Below are 21,656 nucleotides of genomic sequence, written 5' to 3'. Positions count from 1 at the left end.
TGAGCCCAGGCCTGAGTTCACCCCCCCCCCACCCCAGACTAGGGGGCTGCACTCAAAGGCCTCACTCCATCTCCATCTTCCACCCGAACTCACACTGCCCCAGCTGGGTTGACCCTGAGTATTTGAGGAGGCTTGCCCCCTGCCAACCCATCTGTTGGGGATTAATCAGGGCCCTCAGAGTACTCCAGGCAGCTCCTCCTCCCCTCTATGCCCATCCTTCTGAAATTTTCTGCTATATTCCAAAAGTACGGGGAGGTATCAGAGATGCTGCCTGTGAGTCATACCAGCCTCCCCGAGTCACTCACCTGACCGTGATCAACAAACAACACAGGCACTCAAGCAAGACAGCTAGGGGTTGCTACACATACATACCACATGACTATGGCCACTGGATTCTAGTATTTGGATGCGTCTTAGAACTGCAATATACAGGTATGGACCTTTAGCAGTCCCCAGGCTAAAGTCTTCTGGTCCATGGTGAACAAGATATGCTAAATAAAATCAGTTATGAATCAGCATGAATTTTAAAGAAGTTTGTAATTTTTCTTTTTTTTGTTTTTGCCTACAAACTATTTTATAATACGTTGTAAATAAATTGTACTTAACATACTATCCATTTTGTTATAAATAACAGGTTTGAAAAGCAAACATGCTTTTTTTTTTTAAAGTTGACCCTTACCACCTCAAAAAATTGTTTTCCTTGACTTGAAAAGGTTTGCAAACTGTTGCATCATATTACCTACCACATATTTCAAATTTCTTACACTAAGATCTTCTTTTCACAAAAATGTTGTATTTGTAATTGTAAGAGAAACTTCTAGTGTATATTTATTTCATACTGCTCTTTGCACTATTAGTGAATAGTGAACCTTAAAGCAGACCTTGTAAGAAAATGCAAGATCCACTTAATGCATAACTACCCAAAATATATTTAAAAATTAAGCATTAATATGTAAAAAAAAAACAAAAAAAAACCACTTATTTATAACCCTGACATCTGGCAGGCTCGCCTAAGCAAGAACAATGTCACAGGCCTGCCAGTGGGATCACAAAATTTTAACTTGCATTTTTGTTTGTATGGGTGGGGGCTAGACATTAAGTGGGCCTTTTATGTAAGGATCGCTTTAAAAAAAAATTTCTATTACTTGAACATTTTTATATGCTTGATATTAAATATTTTCCTCATGCCATAAAAATATATTTTAGGTTTTTTCCCATTGTGTTTCACTGAAGTCACTTAAAGCGGGGTTCCACCCAAATTTTGAACAATATCTGTATGTATTCTCTTCCTTGCCTAGATGCTGACATGCCTTTCAAAAAAATTTAAATCGCCGTAATTACCTTTTATTTTTCTATTCTTCTTTGCACTTCCTGGTTCTCCTCCCGTGGGAGTAGGCGTGTTTCTAGCCTCTCCCAGACTCCTGGGAGCTAGTCTCAGGCTTCCCAGGATGCCACTGAGCATGTGCGGGAACGAGTGGTGAATGCTGGGAGCACAGCATTCACCACATCCAGGAAATAAATGCTTGTGGGCTTCAAATGCCCACAATGAAGATGGAAACCGCCTGCAGTGAATAATATAAGTTATTCTTTCCGATGAAATCTGACACAGGCGGACATATTACACACAATATGTGAGTATGTAATGCTGAGAAGAAAAGTTTGTGAATGAACTCAAAAAAAAAAAAAAACATAGATAGGTGGACCCCCGCTTTAATCTCTCTGATCAATGACCAATGAAATCTCAACCACATAACATTGGTAAAACCTAACTGTCACGGTGCACGATACAAACAATGGCAAAAGGCAGAACAAACATGGCTGCTCATACAGTGCATCCGGAAAGTATTCACAGCACTTCACTTTTTCCACATTTTGTTATGTTACAGCCTTATACCAAAATGGATCAAATTCATTATTTTCTTCAAAAGTTTGCAAACAATCCCCATAATGACAACGTAAAGAAGTTTGGTTGAAATCTTTGCAAATTTATTTTTAAAAAAATTTAAAAAATCCTATGTACATGCAGTGCCTTGAAAAAGTATTTACACCCCTTGAAATTTTCCACATTTTGTCATGTTACAACAAAAAAGATAAATGGATTTTATTGGGATTTGATGTGATAGACCAACACAAAGTGGCAGATAATTGTGAAGTGGGATGAAAATGGTAAATGGTTTTCACATTTTTTTTTTACAAATAAATATCTGAAAAGTGTGGGGTGCATTTGTATTCAGCACACTTTACTCTGATACCCCTAACTAAAATCTAGTGGAACCAATTGCCTTCAGAAGTCACCCAATTAGTAAACAGAGACCACCTATGCGTAATTTAATCTCAGTATAAATACAGCTGTTCTGTAAAGCACTCAGGGGTTTGTTAGAGAACCTTAGTAAACAAACAGCATCATGAAAGCCAAGGAACACGCCAGACAGGTCAGGGATGTAGTTGTGGAGAAGTTTAAAGCAAAGTTAGGTTATAAAGCAGCCAAGAGGCCCATGGTAACTCTGGAATAGGTGAAGAGATCTACAGCTCAGTGGGAGAATCTGTCCACAGGACAACTATTAGTCGTGCACTCCACAAATCTGGACTTTATGGAAGAGTGGCAAGAAGAGAGCCATTGTTGAAAGAAAGCCAAGAGTCTCATTTGCAATTTGCGAGAAGCCATGTGGGGGACACAGCAAACATGTTGAAGAAGGTGCTCTGGTTAGATGAGACCAAAATTTAACTTTTAGGCCTAAAAGCAAAACACTACGTGTGGTGGAAAACTAACACTGCACATCACCCTGAACACACCATCCCCACGGTGAAACATTGTGGCGGCAACATCATGTTGTGGGGATGCTTTTCTTCAGCAGGGACAGCGAATCTGGTCAGAATTGATGGGAAGATGGATGGAGTACAGGGCAATCCTAGAAGAAAACCTTAGAGCCTGCAAAAGACTTGAGACTGGGACACAGGTTCACCTTCCAGCAGGACAACGACCCTAAACATACAGCCAGAGCTACAATGGAATGGTTTAGATCAAAGCATATTCATGTGTTAGAATGGCCCAGTCAAAGTCCAGACCTGAATCCAATTGGGAATCTGTGGCAAGACTTGAAAATTGCTGTTCACAGACGCTCTCCTTCCAATCTGACAGAACTTGAGCTATTTTGCAAAGAAGAATGGGCAAAAATGTTACTCTCGAGATGTGCAAAGCTGGTAGAGACATCCCCAAAAAGACTTGCAGCTGTAATTGCAGCGAAAGGTGGTTCTACAAAGTATTGATTTAGAGGGGCTGAATATAAATGCACGCCACACTTTTCCCATATTTATTTGTAAAAAAATGTGAAAACCATTTATCATTTTTCTTCCACTTCACAAATATGTGCCACTTTGTGTTGGTCTATCACATAAAATCCCAATAAAATACATTTACGTTTTTGGTTGTAACATGACAAAATGTGGAAAATTTCAAGGGGTATGAATACTTTTTCAAGGTACTGTAAGTATCACAGCTTTTGCTCAATACTTTGTTGAAGCACCTTTGGGACCACATCTTTTTGAGTATGATGCTACAAGCTTGGCACGCCTATTTTTGGGCAGTTTCTCTAATTCTTCTTTGCAGGACATCTCAAGCTCCAGCAGGTTGGATGAGGAGTGTCGGTGCACAGCCATTTTCAGATCTCTCTAGAAATGTTCAATCAGGTTCAAGTCTGGGCTCTGGCTAGGCCACTCAAGGACACTCACAGAGTTGTCCTGTAGCCACTTCTTTTGTTATCTTGGCAGTGTGCTTAGGGTCGTTGTCCTGTTAGAAGGTGAACCTTCACCCCAGACTGAGGTCCAGAGCACTCTGGAGAAGGTTTTCATCATGGATGTCTATGTATATTGCTGTATTCACCTTTCCCTCAATCCTGACTAGTCTCCCCATTCCTGCCGCTGAAAAACATCCCCACAGCATGATGCTGCCACCACCATGCTTCATTGTAGGGATGGTATTGGCCAGGTGATGAGCGTTGCCTAGGTTCCTCCAGACATGACCCTTGCCATTCAGGCCAAAGAGTTCATACCTTGTTTCATCAGACCAGCGAATTTTATTTCTCATGGTCTGAGAGTCCTTAAGGTGCCTTTTAGCAAACACCAGGCAGCTTGTCATGTGCCTTATACTGAGGAGTGGCTTCCGTCTGGCCACTCTACCATACAGGCCTTTGGTGGAGTACTGCAGAGATGGTTGTTCTTCTAGAAGGTTCACCTCTCTCCACAGAGAAATGCTGGAGCTCTGTCAGAGTGGCCGTCGGGTTCTTGGTCACCTCCCTGACTAAGGCCCTTCTCCCCCGATCAGTTTGGCTGGGCAGCCCACTTTAGGAAGAGTCCTGGTGGTTCCAAACTTCTTCCATTTAGGGATGATGGAGGCCATTGTGCTTATTGGGATCTTCAATGCTGCAGACATTTTCTGCACCCTTCCCCAGATCTGTGCCTTGATACAATCCTGTTTCGGAGGTCTACAGACAATTCCTTGGACTTCATGGTTTGTGCTCTGACATACACTGTTAACCAGGGCTTTTTTTCAGCTGGAACTTGGTGGAACTCAGTTCCACCACCTTTGGCTAAGCCCCTCTGCCCCCCGCTCCACACAATCACTTGTGAACACTGAAGTACGGCTTCTGTGTTTACAAGTGACAGCTTGGCTCCCACAGGTCTGATCTCCTCAGCGTCTCCCACTGAGTTCAGAATGGAGGCAAGGAAAATGCAGGTGCCCAGGGTGGAGTGTGGATGCTGACAGTCCGATTGAATGATCTCCCTGCAAGTGAAAGGTGAGGAGCCAGCTACAATGTGTGGCGAGGCACAAGAGCCGGCTGAAAGCTTAAGCTTATACAGCAACAAAAGTAAGACATGTGGAAGATGGTGGAGCTTTTAAGGGGGGGGATGGGGCGGTGGAGGGGGGTTGCATGCGGGAGGTCAGAGCTAAAGTAGGGTGAAAGTGAGATGTGGATGGGGGATGCAGATGTAGGCAGCTGTAGAAGAAGGCTGAACTCTGCACTCTGTATGCAGCATAACCCTAAACTTTGCACTCTGTGTGTAGAGCGGGCGGCACAGTGGTGTAGTGGTAGCACTCTCGCCTAGCAGTAAGAAGGGTCACTGGTTCGAATCCCAACCATGACACTACCTGCTTGGAGTTTGCATGTTCTCCCTGTGCCTGCGTGGGTTTCCTCCGGGTACTCCGGTTTCCTCCCAAACACTCCAAAGACATGCTGGTAGGTTAATTAGATCCTGTCTAAATTGTCCCTAGTATGTATGAATGTGAGTTAGGGACCTTAGATTGTAAGCTCCTTGAGGGTAGGGACTGATGTGAATGTACAATGTATATGTAAAGTGCTGCGTAAATTGACGGCGCTATATAAGTACCTGAAATAAAATAAATAAATAGAGCACCCCTGAACTCTGCACTCTGTATGCAGCACACCCCTAAACTCTGCACTCTGTGTGTAACACACACCGCCCCCCAAACTATGCACTCTTGACATTATGTACTCCTAGTATTTAATGCCCCTGTTTGACCCTCTCACTGTTAGTAAAACGTGACCACACCCACTATTTAATGTAGTTTGGAGTGTGTGTGTCATGTTTGAGTTCCACCACCTATTTTTGGAGAAAAACTGTGGGACCTTATATAGACAGGTGTGTGCCTTTCCAAATCATGCCCAATCAACTGAGATTACCACAGGTGGACTCCAATCAAGTTGTAGAAACATCTCAAGGATGATCAGTGGAAACAGGACGCGCCTGAGCTAAGTTTCGAGTGTCATGGCAAAGGCTGTGAACACTTACTGTATGTACATGTGATTTTTTGTTTTTTATCTTTAATACATTTGCAAAGATTTCAAACAAACTTTGTTCACATTGTCATTATGGGTATTGTTTGTTATATTTTTAGGTAAATAATGAATTTAATCAATTTGGAATAAGGCTGTAACATAACAAACTGAGGAAAAAGTGAAGCGTTGTGAATACTTTTTGGATGCACTGTATCTATACACTCTATAGAAATAAAAACTATAGATATAAATTGTTTTATTTTACTCTGAAGCCTAATTCCAGACATTTTTTTTTTACTTTTCCATAGAATGGTGAAGAGTTAACATTTCTGTTAGATTTACCCCACTCCTGACCTTGTCAATTCTGTACAAGAAACAGCAGAAGGGGGGCAGTTGTTATCAGGATAGGAAGACACAAAAAAACAATAAAACGATTGTCAAAGGTTCTAACCCATCCTTACTCTGTTACATAAGTGTTTTTCCATTGGCTAAATTTCTAACAGAAGTGAGATCTCCCCAATATAGAAGAAGATGGAATAAAAACCTGACAGAGGCTGTAAACTTTTATCGCTTTCTTCAAAACTAACTTAAGCCCCGGTTCACACTGGAGCGTTTTGACATGCGATTTGACATGTTAGTCCCTCCTGTTAGTCCCTCTGCTGTCCTATCAAAAACTGACCACACTATGCATGAGAGCATAGTGGGGTCAGTTTTCTAGCTGTGCTGGAACTCAGGCTGCTTTCTTCCAATGATCAGACTTGTGCAGACACCTTACCCCCTTGCACAGCCATTTACTGGGAAGATTAGTGTGTTGGTGTTTCTCTTCCCCTACCTCTCTGAGCACCTTATGCAACTTATGCTGCAGTTTGACCATTCTTCCAGAAGCACATTTGTGAGGTCAGGCACTAATGTTGGACGAGAAGGCCTGGTTCACAGTCTCAACTCTAATTCATCCCAAATGTGTTCTATCGGGTTGAGGTCAGTCAAGTTCCTCCACATCAAACTTATCCATGTCTTTATGGACCTTGCTTTGTGCACTGGTCCAAATCATTTGGCGGTGGGGGGGGATTATGGTGTGGGGTTGTCTTTCAGGGCACATATATGCACAAATGCACAAATGTTTTTCCTTTCATTTATATTTTAATCTGAATGTGTTGTTTTACAAGGTGAGGGTTCATATATATTTTTTTCAAAATTGTCGCTCTTTTTTGGTTTATAGCGCAAAAAATAAAAACCGCAGAGGTGATCAAATACCACCAAAAGAAAGCTCTATTTGTGGTAAAAAAGGACATAAATTTTATTTGGGTACAGCATCGCACGACCGCGTAATTGTCAGTTAAAGTAACGCAATGCCGTATTGCAAAAAATTACCTGGTCATGGGGGGGGATAAATCTTCCAGGGCTGAAGTGGTTAAAAAGACACCTTTCCTTTTAATATTTAAGCATGGCATAATACCATCTGTGCTAGCTGTAACCCCTCCATCTCTTAATAGCTGTAATTTTACTGTTTATACTTTAAAGAAGAGTTCCAATTATCAGATGATTGTAGTTTTATACTTCAGTGGTAATCATTGAACCCAAATGTCTGCGTGTCAACAACCTGCAGAGTGTGAAAATAATCAAGTCAGCAAAATAAATATTTAATCAGGAGTTTTTATTTATTTTTTTGTTTTGTGTTTTTTTTACCAACTTGCCCACGTAGATTTGTAAATCATTTCTTTTTCATTTTGTTTTGGGAATGATTTTGAAACAGAGACCTGTTATCCAAAATGAATGTCATAACAATGACCCGTGATACCCCACAGGCATTAAGAACAGGGCATACAAGAAAGGCTTCACTTTAAAACAATAACACTAATGGGCTCAATTCATGAACCTTTACACGTGACAGTCATTTTCAAATCTTATTTGACTTAGCTGAAAATAACTGTTATTATTTTCAAAACATAGATTCTTATCCTGGTGTGTTAACTTTGTAAATTGAGCCTTAAGTCATGGTTTGATCACAACGACCCGTTAAATAAAGGACATTGTACTGAGTCAGTGCTGGGGAACTGTAGAATGTAATATATTGCAGCTTATCAATCATTAGATGCGGTGGCTGCATTGATTTTGTTTATTTAAGGAAAGGAAAAGTCCTGCAAGCAGCATCTTTGGGGCAGTTTGGGGGCGCTGTATTTAGCGCTCCCAAAACGCCCTGCCCATTGAAATGAATGGGCAGCGCTTCCAAAGTGCCTGAAAAGCGATTCGGAAGCACCGCAACACAGGCGCTTTTAACCCCTTCTTTGGGGTTAAAAGCGCTCAACTAGGGGCTGAAAAGTGCCACTTAAACAAGTGCTAAAGCACCCCTAAAATTTCTAGGAACATAGCTTTCTTATGTTATTATTCTGGGAATATCAACCTCTCTACAGTTATACTTACTTAGCCATGCCTAGCAGCCTAATACATACTCATTGTATGTTCTCATTAGGACGTTGTACCCCGGTTGAGGAGGAGACTGGAAATGAGGAAGAATTGGGAGCTTACGGTGAAATCCTTGAAGTAAATGGAAAGAACTCAACTGTAACATTATCTGGTACTGGAACCTTTAGGAGGTCAAGCCCTGAACGAACCAAATCACATGCTACCCAAAGTTCATGGAAAACCAAGGAGCAATATAACTCACACATGGTAAAACCATTACTGTCTGTTATGTCAACCCAAGGCTGCCTTATTAGTTCTTAGTACATTCAAACAGGTTGAATTGACTATCAGCTTCTAGTATCTGTAAAAAACTGAAGTATCAAGATTTATGTATATGTTTTCAGCTCTAAACACCTACTGGGAGAGTTGAAGAAAAGGCTGCCTAACACTGGATAGATCACAGTCATCCACGTTTATTGTAGAAACCGTCCACAGGCATGGCAATGGCATTTTCCTCCTTAGATCTGCCCCTCTAGAGTAGGGGTCCTAGGGCAGGGACCACCATTACCATGTCTGTGGATAGTTTCTACAGTAAACATGAACACTTGTGATCTAACCAGTGGGTGGCAGCCTTTTCTTCTACTCCCAGCGTGCTTACTTCAGGCACCTGGAGCTTGAGGGGCACTGGGGAGCAGAGAATCCTTTTTTCTTATTCTAATCACTTGTTGTAATCATTATAAGAATGTTTTGTTCTCATTATTGAATTGTTATTTTTGCTTAAAATTTATCTCCAACCAAAAAGTTAGGGTTAGAACTTCTTTCAGCTTTACCTACCTCTATGACCGAATCTCCTCTCTTTCTCTCCCAGTAACAATGTGTTATGAGGACAGGACAGGAAGCGAGAGGAAACATTAAAAAGGGATGCGCAGCAATAAAAACACTTATTTTTGGTAGTAGCAGATGGTTATGGTATTTTGTCAGTACAGGATTCTTTTAATGCACTGACAACCACTGAAACATTAAGCATTCTTTTATAGAATACTGACGCCTTGAATAAAGTAAACACAAAACAGAAAACTTCAAATATAAATTTTTCTATCATAAGCGTTTATTTTTTGTAATTTCATTCTAATAAGACAATCCATAGACACAAAATAAAATTACTGACAATTCTATACCGAGCAAATGCATACAAAATATCAACAGTAAGTGTATTTTTTCCTATAATCTACTCCTATCAAAGAAGGTTGAATTAGCATTTATAGGCAATGGCACAATCTGGCATACATTGTATGAATTAAATTAAAAAAATGTTTATACTTACCTGCAATAGTATTCCACAGAGCAACCCCAATTCTCCTCTTCTGGGGTCCCCCTGCCTCTGCTGTCGGCTCTTCCTCTTCTGCGTGTGCCCACCATAGCAAGCTGTATGTCCATAGATCCATAGATACACACAGCAAGGCTCGGCCCCACCCTTCCTTCCACAGGATTTGGCTGACATCAGCAGGAGCCAATGGCTTCTGCTGTACTCAGGGAAGTCTGTGAGAGAAGAGCTAGCTTTCTCCACTCTCACTTTCTCCACTGGATACTGAGGCAGTAGTGGGAGCCATTGGCTCCTGCTGCTGTCAATTACAGCCAGTAAACAGAGAGCAGGCGGCGGGGCCAAGCCACGCTGTGTGAATATGGACACGCAGAGCACAGCTCAAGATCAGGTCGTTTGTAATTTAAAAATATCTATGTTTACAAATCACTTTAAAGCAATTTAAATAAATAAAAAACCTTTGGACTTTATAACCACTTTAAAACAGGTATCATACAGCCAATCTCAACCAGGGTTCTGTGAAAAATTAGGGTTCCTCTAGAGATTGCTAGGTGTACCTTGAACTATGGCTGATTGACATACCATCTCATGGTGCTTGAATACTTACAAGCCATTACCATTTAGCAAAGCAAGCGACATTACAGCAACAATATTTTTAGGTGTCTGTAGGGGTGGCATTATGACCACCACTGAAAGGGGTGCATCCTTCCCACTTGTCCTCAATATTAGGGGCATTCTTTTCAATTTTATTGATTTTAGCAGAGGTTTCTAGAGACCTTAAAACTATTTCAAGGGTTCCACTGGGGTAAAAAGGTTGAGAAAGGCTGCTATAGGATGTGACAGGTCTATTCATAACCATGTACATAAGGTTCACACATGTAGCATAAAAACCACACCCAATTAATTTCATTCAGGGTATTTTACCTGCTGGATAAATAATCAACAACATTGAATTATCTTTTTTTTTTTAATTTCTCCAGAGAGTGTAAATGCCAAAACTAAAAGTAGCAGCTTGAAAATGGTTGCAGTAAAAAAAAAAAAGACCAATTAGAAGATTGTTGTAACATCTATTCTATCATATACACAGTAACTTGAAAAAAGTATTCATACCCCTTGAAAATTTCCACATTTTGTCATGTTACAAACAAAAATGTAAATGTATTTTATTGGGATTTTATGTGATAGACCAACACAAAGTGGGACATAATTGTGAGGTGGAAGGAAAATTATGAATGGTTTTCAAAATTTTTTACAAATAAATATGTGAAAAGTGTGGCGTGCATTTGTATTCAGCCCCCTGAGTCAATAATTTGTAGAACCGCCTTTTGCACCAATTACAGCTGTAAGTCTTTTTGGGGATGTCTCTACCAGCTTTGCACGCACATCTAGAGAGTAATATTTTTGCCCATTCTTATTTGCAAAATATCCCAATCTCTGTCACATTGGATGGAGAGCATCTGTGAACAGCAATTTTCAAGTCTTGCCACAGATTCTCAGTTGGATTTAAGTCTGGACTTTGACTGGGCCATTCTAACACATGAATGTGCTTTGATCTAAACCATTCCATTGTAGCTCTGGCTGTATGCTCCGGGTCGTTGTCCTGCTGGAAGGTGAACCTCTGCCCCAGTCTCAAGTCTTTTGCAAACTCTAATGCCATGTACACGCGCCCGGACTTTTCGACCCAACTTGTCCGACTGAACGAATCCGTCTGACAATTCGACCGTGTGTGGGCTTCATCGGACCTGCAGCAGACCTTTTCTGTAGAAAATTTGACGGACTTTAGATTTAGAACATGTCTCAAATCTTTCCGACGGACTCAAGTCCGGTCAAAAAATCAGTTCGTCTGTATGCTAGTCCGACGGACGAAAACCGACACTAGGGCAGCTATTGGCTACTAGCTATGAACTTCCTTATTCTAGTCTGGTCGTACGTCATCACGGTCAAATTCGTCGGACTTTGATGTGATTGTGTGTAGACAAGTCTGATTCGACGGAAGTCCGTTGAAAAGTCCATCGAAAGTCCGTTGAAAAGTCCGACGTGATTCAGTCCGTCGAAAGTCCGGTCGTGTGTACACAGAATAACAGGTTTTTTTTCTAAGTTTTCCCTGTATTTAGCTCCATCCATCTTCCCATCAACTCTGACCAGCTTCCCTGTTCCTGCTAAAGAAAAGCATACCCACAGCATAATGCTGCCACCACCATGTTTCACAGTGGGGATGGTGTGTTCAGGGTTATGTGCAGTGTTAGTTTTCCGCCACACATAGCGTTTTGCTTTTAGGCCAAAAGGTTCAATTTTGAGATCCTCTGACCAGAGCACCTTCTTCCACGTGTTTGATGTGTCCCCCACATGGCTTCTCATAAACTGCAAATGGGACTTCTTATGGCTTTCTTCTTGCCTCTTTTCCATAAAGGCCAGATTTATGAAGTGCACGACTAATAGTTGTCCTGTGGACAGATTCTCCCTCCTGAGCTGTGGATCTCTGCAGCTGCTTCAGAGTTATCATGGGCCACTTGGCTGCTTCTCTGATTAATGCTCTCCTTGCCCGGCCTGTCAGTTTAGGTGGACGGCCATGTCTTGGTAGGTTTGCAGTTGTGCAAAACTCTTTCCATTTTTGGATGAAGGATTGAATAGTGCTCCGTCAGATGTTCAAAGCTTGGGATATTTTTCTATAACCTAACTCTGCTTTAAAATTCTCCACAACTTTATCGCTGACTTGTGTGGTGTGTTCCTTGGCCTTCATGATGCTGTTTGTTAACTAAGGTTCTCTAACAAACCTCTGAGGGCTTCACAGAACAGCTGTATTTATACTGAGATTAAATTACACACAGGTGGACACTATTTACCTATTAGGTGACTTCTGAAGGCAATTGGTTCCACTAGATATTAGTTAGGGGTATCAGACTAAAGAGGGCTGAATACAAATGCACACCACACTTTTCACATATTTATTTGTAAAAAAAAATTGAAAACCATTTATTATTTTCATTACACTTCACAATTATGTGCCACTTTGTGTTGGTCTATCACATAAAATCTCAATAAAATACATTTACGTTTTTGTTTGTAATATGTTGTGACAAAATGTGGAACATTTCAAGGGGTATGAATACTTTTTTAAGGCACTGTATATAATGTATGTACTACAATGTACTTTACCAATATACACATATTTATAGACTTTTCTATTAAATTTTCCATGTACAAAACAGGAAAATATTGTATCAGGATGTAGCCATGCTTTATATAAATATATTTTATATTTGCCCTTACACTGCTGATGTGATAATATTATTTTGTCATCCAGCAGGGAGAGACAAAGTACAGTCAAATAAATGAAGATGATACAATAAGTAACAGGACTGAATTTTATGAAAAGCCTACTGTTCCTTTGGAGGTGACATTTGAGAAGGATAATTCTTCCCTCTCTCACCAGAAGTCACATACTACATTTTATGGTGGCCCTTTTACTGGTCGAAGGAAATACCGTTATGGTGAGTAGCCAACTTAGACCCTTAATGTCAGTCTGATGTTTAAAACAATGGTTGCAAAATATATATATATATATATATATATATATATATATATATATATATATATATATATATATACAGTTTGTAATCTTCCAGTATCTGTATGCGTATTAATAACATTAGTTTATATACATTGCTGTAGTTACTGTATGTTACTGTATGTACCTATGACTGATCATCTGGCCTGCATAGTCAGTAAGGTATACTAGTGTATACTTGTGTGCTAGCTTCTGTTCAAACTTATGCCTAAACACTTAAAGCAAATAAAAATTATATAACATATATATAAATCCTGTGTAATAATATACAACTACACAGGCCATATTGCAATTTAATGTTGTTAAAAACGACCTTTCCTTTTTAATCTGCAGCATTCTGATTTTCACATTTTTGTGTGGCAGAAATCAGTATGAGCAGTCATGTGTTCATTGTGTACAGTGGAGGTCAGCGATGGCAGCTGAGAGGAAGATCGAGCAGCTATCCCTATATACAAACAGTCACAAGCCCCGCCCCCGCCATACCTCAACCAATCAGATCCTGTATGGGGTGGCTCCTCTCCTGCTGGTGTATGCAGACCGGGGTGGGAACTTCAGAATTGTGAAGATTCTTCCAGGACAATGGGGCAGGTTTTCCTGCTGGACGTTGAGCATAGTACAGTACCGAAGCCAGGCCCCCTGAGTGCAGGTAATGCGGCGGGAGCTGTGCTGAGCAGAGAATCATAGTATCACTCTGCCAGGAAAGCCAGTGGGCAGCGGCAGCCAAGACTAATTTAGTAGCTATATGTGACCATTCCTACTCTGAACACCCCCCCCCCTCTGCTACCAGACAACCGTAAGGGCACCGGGGGATACAAGAGCCAGGATAACCACCGCCCAGGCCTAGCTTCGGAGTCTAGCCCACCCAGACGCGGCTGCAGGACTGGTAAGCAGTGGCCTAGGTACACCCTTTCCTTCTGTCCGACAGTTTCCCCCCCTGACCTCAACATCCTTCCTTCTCTCTCTCCATCTCTGGAAATTCCGGTCAGGTAAGTGCCCCGGGGCACCACCCACAGCAGTTGATCAAGGGTCCTCGGGTCCGATCGCCTCTCGGGGGGTCAGGAAGGAATTTTTTCCTCTGCTGCAGCAATTGGCCAGCTCAGCTAGGGGTTTTTCGCCTTCCTCTGGATCAACGGGAGGATAGGCCAGTGGGCCCCCCCCCCCATCACCAGTACCAGAACATTCACACCATTATCAGCACCATCAGCTACGCCACCCCTTTATCAGTGGCACCCCTCAGGACCATCATTCAACTCAGCAACCCCATCGTCGCCTCATCAGTATCATCATCATCACATCATCCTACCAACATCAACTCTTTTTCTCACCATGTGCAACTTCAGATCCAACCACAACAATTAGCAACCAACAACCAATCCAACCACAACAATTAGCATGCGCCCTGATCAACACCAGATCTGCAGTCAAACACAGACTGGAAGTCCACAACTTCATCACCCAAAACAACATAGACTGCCTCTTCATCACCGAAAGCTGGCTAACACCCGACTGCAATGCCATCCTAACAGAATTGGTGCCGGAGAACTACAGCATTCTAACTGAGCGTAGAAGAGGAAAAAAAGGAGGAGGCCTAGCAGTGATCTTCAAATCTCACCTTGCGCTCATCAAACCAACTTTACAGAACTCAGTGCCTTTCATGGAGACACTCACCCTTCATCTTCAAACAACACCCCAAGACACCAGTCACATACTACTATGCTACAGACCACCAGGACCGAAGACTAATCTCCTTACACCCTTCACTGAATTCATCTCAACATAAACCATGAAAACCAAAAACTTTCTGGTACTTGGGGACTTTAACCTCTGGGCAAACTCTACCAAAGACCCCATCTCCACCGCCTGCATTATCCAACTAGAAGAATTTGGTCTGCAGCAACTGATAAAGGCTCCCACGCATGGTTCAAGACACATTCTGGACCTCATCTTCAAACAAAATATGGACATCAACATATTCGACAACGTACCGCTACCATGGACGGACCACCACGCTATCAAATTTAAAATCGCCACCAACACCACCATCCAAAAATCAAAACACCCAATAACAACACACTGGACCAGATCTCAGAAGAAACTTCATTCCGAACTCTTCAAAATCACATTATCAACCAAAATAGCAATGCTAAATTCAAACCACTCAACGGAACAAACACTCAACTCCTTGAACAAGGCATTACTACAAACAGCAGATGAAGTGGCTCCAAAACGTAGAACACTGGATGGTTTAACGGCACTCTTACTTTACTGAAGCAGGAACGCAGAAGAGCTGAAAGAGCCTGGAGAAGCATTTCTACAAAGGAAAACCACACAAACTACAAAGCACTCACTAAGAAATATCACACAGCAATCTTCAAAGCAAAAAAAGAACATTTCTCAAACACCATCTCAACAGCCTTAAACCCCCCTCGGGAACTTTTCAAAATAGTCGCGCAGACTATGAACCCTACCTGCCTAGAGCCCCCAGTATACGAAACTCAAGAATTCTGTAATGAGTTATCAGATTTTTTTATCGACAAAATCAACAACATTCGGGAAACAATTCAACAGAAAAAAACAACCAACCTCATTCAACTAAAGCAAAAAGAGAAAATCGACACAAATGTCACACAATCACCACATTTTTCGCTGATCCCAATCACCACTGACACCAACAAAAACATCATCAGAAGCCTCCGAGATAGCACATCACCAAACGACATAATTCCCACAAAACTCCTAAAAGAATGTTCCGACATTCTGGTTCTTTCTATAACACATCTCATAAATCAGTCGTTCAAAGAAGGGATTGTTCCAACCACCCTCAAGCAAGGCATCGTCAAACCCCTCCTAAAGAAACCCAACCTCGACCCTAAAGATCCCAACTACCGCAGACCGGTAACAAGCCTCAACACCATCTCCAAGATTATGGAAAAAGCAGTAGTACAACAGCTACAAATCCACTTGGACACACACAAACTCTTGGACCCACTGCAATCAGCCTTCCACCCAGGCCATGGCACAGAAATGGCACTTCTTAAAATATAGGACGATGCCCTCGAAGCACCATATGACGGAGAATCATGTCTCCTGGTACTGTTGGACCTTAGTGCAGCATTCGACACAGTGGACCACAATACCCTACTCATCCGCCTCACAGAAGTAGCTGGAGTCACAGATTCAGATCTACCATGGTTCACATCCTTCCTACAAAATCGCTCACAGACAGTGAAACTAGGAGCCTTCACCTCTGAAACTCACGCAATTTCTTATGGAGTCCCTCAAGGTTCACCCTTATCACTAGTGCTCTTCAACATCTACATCCGTCCACACCTCAAAATCATTATAAAATCAGACCTCTGCTTCCACTCATACGCTGATGACACCCAACTCTACTTTCATATCACTGGTCAAAAAGACCACTACCAAGGACTAGAAAAATACCTCACATTGATAGACGACTGGATGACCACTAGCTCCCTCAAACTCAACGGATCCAAAACAGAGCTTCTTCCCCTCCACGCAAACCATAATACAAAAACTAAGACCCCTTGGACACCACCCACCATCCTTGGACAGACCATCTCCCCAAGCACCAAAGCCAAAAGTCTCTGAGTCATCTTTGACTCAGAAATGTCGATGGATGCACAAATAGGATCGGTAGTCAGTGGATCTCACTATCTCCTTCACCTACTACAAAGACTCATCCCCTTCATTCCAGAAGAGGACAAAGCAGCAGTAGTTGGAACAATCATCAATTCCCGGCTCGATTACGCCAACTCCTTCTACATAGGACTACCTAAATACCAGATTGCACACCTACAAGTCATCCAAAACACTGCAGCAAGACTGGTAACAGGAAAAAAACCCTGGGAATTCATCTCCCCATCCCTGAGGAGCTTACATTGGCTAACCGTAAAGGATCGGATCACTTTCAAGACCCTCTGCTTCACCCACAAATGCACTCAAGGAAACGCTCCACAATACCTATGTGAGAAAATAAAACACTACACACCCAATCGCAGTCTTCGATCAACTAACCAAAACCTCCTCCTCATTCCCAAGTCCCACTACAAATCAAAGGGAGAACGAAGATTCGCAGTCCAGTGACCACGGCTATGGATCGCTCTACCCACCAACATCCGCATGGAAGAAAACCATCGGGCGCACGGATCAAGCGCCTTAAGGCGATTCAGTTTGCATTTGCAGCGCTATACAAATCTTTCATTCATTCATTCATTCATTCATGTAGGGAAGAATTATGTACATGTGCCCCGAAAAAGAAGAAAAAGTCCTTCCACTACACTCACCTCCTGGGCCCCTTTGTTCACCTGATGGGGCCCAGAAAAATTAAGTATACTCCTGATAAGGTCAGGGATTTAATTTTCTCACTTAATATGATGCCTACATGTAAATCTGTTTTAAATGTAACTTTTTGGCTGTTGAACTCTGTTGAAGCTGCTTTTGTTTTCTTGTAACTATATTGCCATGGTGTTGAAGCTTGTGTTCGTAACCCAGGTGACTCCTGTTGTTGTTTACCCTTGCCCTGTGTGGGGGGGTTGTGCTAATGCTATTGTTTGTATAAAAGGCCTTGGAAAGATTAAAGAGCAGCAGTCCATTATGCTCAAGAACTGATACACGGATTTCTGACTCTGTGTCTTAATTCCTATATGAAGCAATAATTTGGCAAAGCAATATAAACTATAAGCAACTTATTTAACAGTTGCATTTAACATTTTGGCGCCCGGACGAGGGACTCACCGATGATACTACAAGAGGTGGATGAGCTACGCTGACGGAACCAAAAGACAGGCACTCCGGGAACCACAGATCAAAAAACCTGCGCAGGTAAGAAAAAGCTTTATTTTTCTTATATTCTGTGCTCCCCTGATTTGTGCCTATCCGTTCTGTCAGTTACGGTTCTCCTGGTTTTAAAACACCAGCCTCTGTAGTGGTGAGTCTAGAATTACTGCATATTTTCGTTTATATTGCTGGAATTATTTGTTTGTTTTTGTTATCTGTGTTTGTCTTGTCTGTCTTGTTGAGAAAGTGAATGAGCCTTGTCAAGGATGGTATGAGTTAGAAGGGGATTGCCGAACTAAGCAACGGAATGCGCCTTACCTCACACGATTGGGAACCTGAGGGTTTGTGAGCTTGGGGGTCTGACGCTTATGCTTAACCTCACATCTAACTCATAAACCATAGACGGGTTGAGAGTATAAGCCCTGTCTGCTCCATAAAGCAGGGATAAGAGTGTATGAGAGGGATTCCCAGATACGAGGGGGGAATAAGGTCTCAACAAAGTCCCGAGATCTAGTCGGATACCTGGCCACTTAAAGGAATGCTTGTATATGTTGTAGCCGCATTTTTGTATATGTTGTAGCCGCATTCTGGTTTGTTATTGGGCTAGCATATAAAGTCATTATTTATTTTTGGGCTAGCATATAAAGTAATTTGGTTTCAGAAATCTTATTCCGGAGAGGTTTCTAGAATTCTAGCACCCTAGGAGGAAGGCAACGAGGAACTAGTGTAACTTAGCTGGTATGCTATAGGGCTAGCATATAAAGTAATTATTCATTCTTGTATATGTTGTAGCCGCATTATATTGTACACTAAGTGTCCCACACGCTACCTAGGCAGGACTGTTAGAATGGGCCAGAGGGACACAAAAACCCCGTCAGGGAATTGTAGCACATTACACAGTGCCACAGATAATTAAAAACATCTGTGGAGAAGATGAAGCACGGGACTTAAAGGATGTCCTTCGTAAATTTAAGGTGAAAGGAGCAGCGGGTTTAGACCCGGATGTATGGAGTGAAATAGTAAAAAAAAAAAAAAAAAAAGTGAAAAAAAAAAGGGACAGACAAGGAGAGGTGTTAGAGAAGCAATGGATGAGTCAGGTTCAATGCTTAATTAAGGTTTCAAATAGAGAAAAAGAAGGGGGGTGGAAGTATAATCCAGACTGTGATGGTTGGGATATGAAAGACAGAAGAACAAAAAATGTTGAAATTTTAAATAATCTTAGTTCAACCATCTCACCCCCATATACTGACATAGAACGTAAACCACACAAGATATATCCTGTACTTAAGGATAGAGAATGTTTTTTTTTTTTCAGGTTTGTGGAGTATAAGAATTTCATTCAGAAACTGTAGCTCCCGTACGCACTGATACATGCATTATAGTAAAGCCAGCTGCTTTTTGTAGATTTGTGACACAGTTAATGAATACACATGAAGCAACCTGGCAGGATGGGGAGGATCTATGCAGACATAAAATGACTCTGACCCTGTTTTAACCAGTTTATGACAGAAATAGGTCCACACAGACCTGCAGGACAAGCTGAGGGGGATGGCAATCAGACATATAGACTCAAGGGCCCCTTTTATTGCTAGATTAGAAGCTTTTTGTCAGGCAAAACAACAGGAGGGGGGGTCAATATCACGCATGAAACAAATGCCAGGACAGACTGTATCAGACTTTTACTTATCTATAGAAAGTATGATGGCAGATGAGAGAATGGATTTAGAGCTGCCAGTCACGATCCGAGCCTTCAATAGACAGTTTATGGAAGGATTAATTCCACAGATAAGTGAAAGACTGAAAGCTTGCACACCACCCTTAATTTGTTGCGATTTTTGGCAGAAAAAGGTTGCAAGGTTAATAAGAAAAAGTTACAAGTGTGTCAGGAAAAAGTTATCTTTTTGGGACATTGTATATCACAGGGTACGAGACATCTCACTGAGGAGAGGGTTCAAGTGATAAAGGGAATGTTACCCCCACGGAATTTCAAACAATTGCGTATGTTTTTAGGTATTGTGTCATATTGTAGACAATGGATACCACACGCTAGCGCTTTGATGCAGCCATTATACGATTGTTTGAAAATTGTACCGTATATGCTTACAGAAGTAGCTTATGAGTCGTTTATCATTTTAGATTATACTAAGATATTTAATCTGTACATTGCTGAGATCACTGGACACGCCACAGGTGTTCTGACACAGGCACATGTAAAACAAAGACCAGTCGCTTACTTTTCAGCAGCATTAGATCCAGTATCTAGAGGTTCACCGTCCTGTGTACGGGCGGTAGCTGCAGTATCAATTATCATAGATAAGTCATCAGAGATTGTTCTAGACAATCCAGTCGTAGTGCACACCATACATGACATACATGCAATCTTGTCTCAGGTACAGCCCAAACACATTTCCATGGCTAGGCAATTAAGGCTACAGTGTACTTTACTTTTACCTCCAAATGTCACTTTTCAGCGCTGTACAACCTTAAATTTGGCTACCTTTTTGCCTCTTCAGTCACCAGATTTGGCAAGGGGGAATGATAGTGCTAATAGTGCTAATAAGGAAGGAGATGAGGAAACTGACACTCTTTTGTTTCAAAAAGTAGATGAATGTTTCAAGAAGTAGAGGAATGATTGTTTTTAGCTCATGGAACAGGAGACAATGGGATTCAGACACACCGATTTTAAATGCTGAGCACACTTTGTACATAGATGGCAGTAGGTTTGCTGATGATAAGGGTGAATATCACACAGGGTATGCTGTAGTGACTGATACGCAGGTAATTGAAGCACAGCCCTTACCAGCCCACATGTCAGCACAAGAAGCAGAATTAAAAGCTTTAGAACAAGCCCTAGAATACTTAAAAGGACGAGAAGGGAATATTTACACTGACTCTGCCTACGCTTATGGTGTAGCGCATGATTATGGCCATATATGGAAGGCTAGAGGTTATCTGACAGCAGCAGGTACACCTGTAAAACATGGAGAAGGGATTAAGAGAGTCCTGAACAATCTTCAAAAGGTTAAACGAGTAGCCATTATGAAGATAGCGGCACACACGAGCGCAAAAACAATTGAGGCAAAAGGAAATGCATTTGCAGATTTGACTGCAAAACAGGCAGCTCTAGGGGAAGGAAGCCCTGAGACCTTAGCAGCGGTAGAGGTGAGTATCCCAGAACCAACATGGCAGCAGCTGAGTAAATTACAGGAGCAAGCAGGGGAGAGCGAGAAAGATAAGTGGGTCAGAATGGGAGCAGCACCAGACCTTGACAATGTATGGAGGGAAGGGGGCAAAATATGCCTGCCTGCCTCTCTGTACCCAGCAATGGCAGTGGCAGTTCACCTACCCACACATGTCAGTTCCAATTCCATGTATAGGATTGTGAACCAAGGATGGCTCGCCCCTGGATTCAGTAGTACTGCAAGAAACTACTGTGCAGCCTGCCAAATCTGTCTCCTGAATAACCCAGGACAGAAAGTAAAAACCCCACGAAAACACCAGGTCCGGGCCCAATACCCCTTCCAGAGACTGCAAATTGATTACATACAAATGCCTAAGAGCGGCCCTTTTGAATTTGTCCTCGTGTGTATCGATTTATTCTCAGGTTGGCCCGAAAGTTATCCAGTAAAATCGGCTACAGCTAAAGCCACAGCTAAGAAACTGATCACTGAGTTAATACCTAGGTTTGGTCTTCCTGAAACCATAGAATCAGATAGGGGGACACACTTTACAGGAGAAATCATGCAGAATGTGATGACCATGTTAGGGG

The 21,656-nt window shown here is 41.9% G+C and overlaps 1 protein-coding gene across 4 annotated transcripts in view; it reads left to right on the top strand.

The window, feature by feature from the left end:
* Window positions 1-21,656, top strand: part of KIAA2012 (KIAA2012 ortholog) — a 313,387-nt gene that overhangs the window by 71,307 nt on the left and 220,424 nt on the right. For 3 of the 4 annotated variants that reach the window (XM_073633290.1, XM_073633291.1, XM_073633293.1), the window contains exons 5-6: window positions 8,266-8,465; window positions 12,824-13,010. In XM_073633290.1, the coding sequence (XP_073489391.1) occupies window positions 8,266-8,465; window positions 12,824-13,010 (387 nt within the window). The remainder of the gene's footprint in view (window positions 1-8,265; window positions 8,466-12,823; window positions 13,011-21,656) is intronic. The other variant, XM_073633292.1, reaches the window with a different exon arrangement.

This window comes from Aquarana catesbeiana, linkage group LG06 (assembly GCF_042186555.1).
Source record: "Aquarana catesbeiana isolate 2022-GZ linkage group LG06, ASM4218655v1, whole genome shotgun sequence".
NCBI classification, from domain to species: Eukaryota; Metazoa; Chordata; class Amphibia; order Anura; family Ranidae; genus Aquarana; species Aquarana catesbeiana.
This window is presented reverse-complemented; position numbering and strand designations above follow the sequence as displayed.